Genomic DNA, 8,743 nt, shown 5'->3' with positions numbered 1-8,743 from the left:
CTAATACACACACACACAGTAATACTAATACACACACTATACACTAATACACACACACACAGTAATACTAATACACACTATACACTAATACACACACACAGTAATACTAATACACACACTATACACTAATACACACACACACAGTAATACTAATACACACACTATACACTAATACACACACACAGTAATACTAATACACACACTATACACTAATACACACACACACAGTAATACTAATACACACTATACACTAATACACACACACAGTAATACTAATACACACACTATACACTAATACACACACACACAGTAATACTAATACACACACTATACACTAATACACACACACACAGTAATACTAATACACACACTATACACTAATACACACACACACAGTAATACTAATACACACTATACACTAATACACACACACAGTAATACTAATACACACACTATACACTAATACACACACACACAGTAATACTAATACACACACTATACACTAATACACACACACACCAATACACACACTATACACTAATACACACACACACAGTAATACTAATACACACACTATACACTAATACACACACACACAGTAATACTAATACACACACTATACACTAATACACACACACAGTAATACTAATACACACACTATACACTAATACACACACACAGTAATACTACTACACACACTATACACTAATACACACACACAGTAATACTACTACACACACTATACACTAATACACACACAGTAATACTAATACACACTATACACTAATACACACACTATACACTAATACACACACACACAGTAATACTAATACACACACTATACACTAATACACACACTATACACTAATACACACACACACACAGTAATACTAATACACACACTATACACTAATACACACACACACACAGTAATACTAATACACACACTATACACTAATACACACACACACACAGTAATACTAATACACACTATACACTAATACACACACTATACACTAATACACACACACACAGTAATACTAATACACACACTATACACTAATACACAGTAATTCATGCACTATACACTTCATTCCTGAATCTCAGCTTTATTTTACACTTCTCATGTTTAGATAACAAATAAATGTCACAAGAGAGAATGAGATTTGAATCTATGCAAATGTTGTTTACTGTAAATCAATAAATTTAAATAATTATCTTGACTGATTCTTCAGATCAGTTGTGTGACGTCTGGTCTGTCTTCAGTGTTTTATTCACAAACCCAAAATACTGACCCAAAACTGAAGGATATGCCATTTATTTTACACTCGCATAATGAGAAAGTGTGTGTGTGTGTGTTAGTCAGGTTGGACAGTTCTACTCCGTACACACACACAGGTGAGGCACTTGAGTGTGTTCATGCTGAGCTTCATGACTCCTCCCAGGTTGAAGAGCAGATGATGGAGCGCGCGTACAGAAAGATCTCCGCTCTCATCAGCCATCTTCAGAGCCACCAGCGGCGTGTACAGCGGGTTAGTGAGGGTGCGGAAACGAGGACGCCGGGTCTCCATCACCTGTTTAGTGCTCTACACACACATCAACATGGACAGAGAAAAGCCAAACAAGTGAAGATCACAAGGAGGAGACGAAGTCAGCAAAAGTATCCTACATCACCCCCTGACCCTGTGAGATGCCTCCAACACCACAGAAAGCTCCTGAAGACCAGATCATGAGGAGTCTCCAGTGTCAACACTCTGTACCAGTCAGAGGTAAAACTGGAACATTGTTTTCAGGAGTTTACACTTTACAGATTCTCACTGACTTGGCAAGTGAGCTACAGATGCTCCAGAACTTCAGAACATCAGAGAGAGCCCAGCAATGACCCCCTTCAGACCACCCTGATTACAACAGAAGGATGAAGAAGCTCCATCCTGCCTCAATGTCAGGTCTCAATTTACCCCAAAGATCTCGACAGGGCAATTAATGAAAACATAGATGGTGGTGTTACCATGGCAATTTGCTGGGGTGATTGTCCCAGTGTCTGGAAGACGTCCACTGAAGCCGGAAGATAAACGTTCTTGAAGTAGTGAAGTGTCTCAGCGTCACATCCAGGGTAATCTTTCTGATAGATGCCCTCTGTCATTTTCAGCTCAAACTCAGTGTGGACAGGACCGGGCTCGATCATCGACACACTGGGGGGGTGGGGGGTCAGATGGTAAAGACAGACAGCTTTGAGATATGAACACCCACACTAATAAAAACACTCACAACACTGAACACCTGCACCACTGAACACACACAACACTGAACACCCACACTAATAAAAACACCCACAACACTGAACACACACTAATAAAAACACCCACAACACTGAACACCTGCACCACTGAACACACACAACACTGAACACACACACTAATAAAAACACCCACAACACTGAACACACACTTTAGATAAAATGTGTACATTAAACACAGACTGAGCTGTCATCTAGATATGATCTGGTTCTTATTTAAGAGTTTAGAGTAACATGCTACATTTTAATGTCATTAGACGTGTATGTGCGCGCGCATGTGTGTGTGTGTGTGTGTGTGTGTGTGTGTGTGTGTGTGTGTGTGTGTGTGTGTGTGAGAGACTCACTTGATGTTAAACTTGAGCAGCTGCACAGCAAGACTTTCACAAAACCCCTCAACAGCAAACTTGGATGCAGCGTAGACATCATTAAACACCACACCTTCAAACACACGTCCAGAGAAGAAATCACACAAAGCAATACTATATGAGAGAGAACACACACACACACGTACACACACCTTGCAGGCCCATGGTGCTGCTGATGACAATGATGTGTCCAGCTCTGCGTTTCTTCATGTCTGGAATGACGGCTTTGATCATCCTTATCACTCCAAACACATTTGTCTCAAACACACTCCTCACCTCCTCCATGGACACACACTCCACCGGGCTGACTAGACCCACACCTGCATTATTAACTACATACACACACAATATATATATATATATATATATATGCTGTAGTGACCAAACTAGATTACTATCGTTTAATTCCCTCCTCTGAATAAAACTGCACGTGTGTGTGTGTGTGTGTGTGTGTGTGTGTGTGTACTTACTCAGAATGTCTATGTGTCTGTCTTTAATGCTGCTGATACACTCTGAGACAGACTCGTCACTGCACACATCAAGTGTAAAGAGAGAGAGAGTTTTGCCGTACGCTTCACCCACTGCCTCCAACAGCCGTTCTTTCTTCTGCAGGTTCCTCATCGTAGCTATCACTACACACATACACACACACACAAATACACACACACACATACACACATTGTTTTTAAAAATCTGCTCAAAGCAAGCATCCAATGTGAATGATCTGTTACTATAGAAACGATAGTATATCAGAGTAAGTACATTAATATAAACCTGATCTACAGTCAGAGATGTTAATCAACACCTGACGACCAATCAGAATCTTCTCTATTCTTACCATAATATCTCTGTTGTTCATCTTTAGCAAGCAGTGTTGCAATCCACAGCCCTATTCCTGAAGAACAACCCGTGATCAACACCACCTTCTGTCCAGGTGCAGCCATGATGTCTCCTCAGAGAGAGAGAGAAAAGCTGATGGACGGATTAAAACGAATCCCTAAGAGGATGAAGATGGAGAGTGTGTGAGGTCATGTGGTTTATCTGGCATTAGTGAACATACAACATTTATCTACTGAGATCTTCAGAGAGTGTAGCAACACCATCTACACCAGCTTTCATACCTGTAGCTGCACCAGATACCTCAGATCTTCTCAGAGAACCCTTCAGCTCTGCGGTGCAGTTTGTGAAGTCGTGACAGTCGTATTATTCAGCAGCTTCGTGGTTTCTGATGAAACTGAAACTTAACTCTAATTTCTGGTAATCTGACGATCCGTTTATCACACAGTTGGTTGTAGGACGTTTAATTACAGCATTTTCTACAGAGTGGTGGTTGTGGTTCCTCCAGGTGGTCATGTAGAGAAACACACACACACATACAAACACACATAACCCTACACACTCCACCCTAATCTGTCATCTGTGCAGAGCCTCTGAAGAATTTCTGAGAGAGAGAGAGAGAGAGAAACACGACCTGTGTTCCATTTAATGTCTCTCTCTTTCATTAATGAATTACATAATTATTTACATCACATTTTCCCCTGTCTCTTTGTCTGTCTCTCTGTCCATCTGTATCTCTCCTTCTTTCTTTTTTTTTATCTTTCCTTATCTATTTGCTGATTTTCTTTTGATCTCCTGTCTCTCCCTCTAGGGGTCTGTCAACCACACCTCACTTTAACCACATCAATCACCACACTCACACAAATACACACTCACACACAAATACACACTCACACATACACACTCACACACAAATACACACTCACACAAATACACACTCACACACAAATACACACTCACACATACACACTCACACACAAATACACACTCACACAAATACACACTCACACACAAATACACACTCACACATACACACTCACACACAAATACACACTCACACAAATACATACTCACACACACAAATACACACTCACACAAATACACACTCACACACATACACACACGCACACAAATACACACTCACACACACAAATACATGCTCACACAAATACACACACAAATACACACACAAATACACACTCACACAAATACACACTCACACACATACACACTCACACACATACACACTCACACACAAATACACACTCACACAAATACACACTCACACACATACACACTCACACACAAATACACACTCACAAATACACACACACACATACACACTCACACACAAATACACACGCACACAAATACACACTCACACACACAAATACATGCTCACACAAATACACACACACAAATACACACACACAAATACACACTCATACAAATACACACACTCACACAAATACACACACTCACACAAATACACACTCACACAAATACACACTCACACAAAAACACACTCACACAAATACACACTCATACAAATACACACACTCACACAAATACACACACTCACACAAATACACACACTCACACAAATACACACACTCACACAAATACACACTCACACAAATACACACACACACAAATACACACTCACACAAATACATGCTCACACATACACACTGACACACACTTACATATTCACACACAAATACACACTCTCACACACATACACACTCACACACACTTACAGTACATATTCACACACAAATACACACTCACACACATACTTTCTCTCTCTCTCACACACACACATAGTGAAGTTGTGTTCTTTCTTTTCTTACACACTCATACACACATATTCACACATAAATACACACTCACACACACACTTTCTCTCTCTCACACACACACTCAGTAAAGTTGTGTTCTTTCTTTTCTTACACACTCACACACATATTCACACACAAATACACACACACACACACACACACAGACACAAACACATAGTGAAGTTGTGATTCTTTCTGTAGCTCCATGAACACGTCCGGAACCCAAACAGTTCTGCTGTGTTTCTCTCATCAGTTTATTAAGTTTCTAAGTTTCAGGAGTTTTGATGATGGAACCTGGGGGCGGAGTTAGCATCGGTGCTTATTGCTGAATGGTCATGTATCAAACCCAGCACAAAAGGCATAAAAATAGTTTTTTATTTTCTGATCATTTGCACTTTTTATTATTAGATTATTTATTAAAATCATTTATTAATCTTTTATTTTATATATTTATATTTTATGCAAATTTAAATCAGCTCTTTGTGTTAATGATCATTATAGTATTAAAAAAAAATCAGAAGTTGAGTATGTCTGCTGAAGATATCAGCTGGTTAATAAACACACATCTTCCCTGATGGACATAACACCATGCTGTGAGGTCACCGTCACTGTCGTCATGGTGACCGATTCACTCTTCTCTCACGTTTGGGTCCTTTTGTTTCTTCTTGTTGAAGGTGCAGAGGATAAACATCAGGATGCTATGGCATTAACCTGTGCTGTGTGTGTGTGTGTGTGTGTGTGTGTGTGTGTGTGTGTGTGTGTGTGTGTGTGTGTGTGTGTGTGTGTGTGTGCGTGCACCTCTAGGCAGAGAATAGTCACTGGAATGCAGAATGTGCCACAGCAGATCATATTGTATTGGGTGGGCAACTCAGAATCCTGTTCTAGCATGTCCTACATATAGAAACACACACACACACACACACACACACACACACACACACACACACACACATCCAGGTTGTGATAAAGTCTGATGTATGAAGCGATCACTATGAATGTTACAGTAGATCCATATTTTGATAGATTGTGATAATAAAAGCTGTTTGAATAAAAACACCACATTTCTGTTTGAGTTTAAACTGAAATCCATAAACTTTTAATCAGTTAAACAGATTTATTGTGGATGACACTGAAAAATATCCAGCTCTGAAAATGGTCAGAAACGGTTTCAGGTTTTTGCCAAAGGGAGAGAAAAAGATATTTTACAGACTTGTTGTGCTTTTCCCCTCTCTCTCCTCCTCAGAGGTGTGTTCAGGTTCATCTCCACTCCTCTAACATGAGCTGAACTGTAGGGCCAAAAGAGTTCAGCTGGAAACTTTACCCAGCCAGAAACTTTACACAGTCAGAAACCTTACACAGTCAGAAACTTTTTACAGTCAGAAACTTTACAGTCAGAAACTTTACACAGTCAGAAACTTTACAGTCAGAAACTTTTTACAGTCAGAAACTTTACAGTCAGAAACTTTTTACAGTCAGAAACTTTACAGGTAGAAACTTTACAGTCAGAAACTTTACACAGTCAGAAACTTTACAGTCAGAAACTTTACAGTCAGAAACCTTTTACAGTCAGAAACTTTACAGTCAGAAACTTTTTACAGTCAGAAACTTTACAGGTAGAAACTTTACAGTCAGAAACTTTACAGTCAGAAACTTTTTACAGTCAGAAACTTTACAGTCAGAAACTTTACAGTCAGAAACTTTTTACAGTCAGAAACTTTACAGTCAGAAACTTTTTTACAGTCAGAAATTTTTTACAGTCAGAAACATTTTACAGTCAGAAACCTTTTACAGTCAGAAACTTTTTACAGTCAGAAACTTTGCAGTCAGAAACTTTAGTCAGAAACTTTTTACAGTCAGAAATTTTTTACAGTCAGAAACATTTTACAGTCAGAAACTTTACAGTCAGAAACTTTACAGTCAGAAACTTTACACAGTCAGAAATAAAACCTGGACATGAGATTTAGAGATGGGGTTCAATGTAAAGCTCACAAACACTGAAGGCTAAACTGGAGGCTACACACTTTAATTAATTAGCTACATTAGAATCAGTTCCTGTTTTCACCTGTAGTTACTTTAACCTGCTGTTTGTGTTTGTTTCTCCTCCTCAGAGGTGTGTTCAGGTTCATCTCCACTCCTCTAACATGAGCTGAACTGTAGGGCCAAAAGAGTTCAGCTGGAAACTTTACCCAGCCAGAAACTTTACACAGTCAGAAACCTTACACAGTCAGAAACTTTACACAATCAGAAACTTTTTACAGTCAGAAACTTTACAGTCAGAAACTTTACACAGTCAGAAACTTTACAGTCAGAAACTTTTTACAGTCAGAAACTTTACAGTCAGAAACTTTTTACAGTCAGAAACTTTACAGGTAGAAACTTTACAGTCAGAAACTTTACACAGTCAGAAACTTTACAGTCAGAAACTTTACAGTCAGAAACCTTTTACAGTCAGAAACTTTACAGTCAGAAACTTTTTACAGTCAGAAACTTTACAGGTAGAAACTTTACAGTCAGAAACTTTACAGTCAGAAACTTTTTACAGTCAGAAACTTTACAGTCAGAAACTTTACAGTCAGAAACTTTTTACAGTCAGAAACTTTACAGTCAGAAACTTTACAGTCAGAAACTTTTTTACAGTCAGAAATTTTTTACAGTCAGAAACATTTTACAGTCAGAAACCTTTTACAGTCAGAAACTTTTTACAGTCAGAAACTTTGCAGTCAGAAACTTTAGTCAGAAACTTTTTACAGTCAGAAATTTTTTACAGTCAGAAACATTTTACAGTCAGAAACTTTACAGTCAGAAACTTTACAGTCAGAAACTTTACACAGTCAGAAATAAAACCTGGACATGAGATTTAGAGATGGGGTTCAATGTAAAGCTCACAAACACTGAAGGCTAAACTGGAGGCTACACACTTTAATTAATTAGCTACATTAGAATCAGTTCCTGTTTTCACCTGTAGTTACTTTAACCTGCTGTTTGTGTTTACCTGAGTGTCTGTGAGTCAGTGCAGTAACATACAAATGTTTTTTTTTTTTTTCAAACAGCAATCACATGAACAGCAGGAGACGAGAACTGACACACACACACACACACACACAAACACACAGAATCCACCATATGGAATTCTATTATATGTCTATACTGTTCCTGCATGTTCACTTACAGGAATGCATGAGGAACACATTATTTTACAGAAACACACACGCACACACACACTAATGAAAACAATTGTGTGTGTGTGTGTGTGTGTGTGTGTGTGTGTTTTGTGCAAAATATGTAAGTAATTGACAGAAAATGTAAAATTCCATACACGTGCCAACAGAACGTGATGGAGGGAGGGACGAGAGAGAGAGAGAGAGAGAGAGAGAGAGAGAGAGAGAGAGAGAGAGAGAGAGAAA

The 8,743-nt window shown here is 38.8% G+C and overlaps 1 protein-coding gene across 1 annotated transcript; it reads right to left on the bottom strand.

The window, feature by feature from the left end:
- Positions 1-1,191: 1,191 nt before the first annotated feature.
- Positions 1,192-4,667, bottom strand: rdh8b (retinol dehydrogenase 8b). Its single transcript, XM_060860297.1, has 7 exons — positions 3,783-4,667; positions 3,500-3,658; positions 3,132-3,293; positions 2,814-2,993; positions 2,641-2,734; positions 2,009-2,192; positions 1,192-1,586 (listed from the first exon to the last, which is right to left on the bottom strand). Exons 2-7 carry the CDS (start codon positions 3,603-3,605, stop codon positions 1,359-1,361), a joined length of 954 nt encoding a protein of 317 aa, XP_060716280.1. The 5' UTR covers positions 3,606-3,658; positions 3,783-4,667; the 3' UTR covers positions 1,192-1,358.
- Between the last annotated feature and the right edge of the window lie 4,076 nt (positions 4,668-8,743).

Source organism: Tachysurus vachellii, chromosome 24, assembly GCF_030014155.1.
Source record: "Tachysurus vachellii isolate PV-2020 chromosome 24, HZAU_Pvac_v1, whole genome shotgun sequence".
NCBI lineage: Eukaryota > Metazoa > Chordata > Actinopteri > Siluriformes > Bagridae > Tachysurus > Tachysurus vachellii.
The sequence above is the reverse complement of the archived record's forward strand: the minus strand, read 5'-3'. Positions and strand labels throughout refer to the sequence as shown.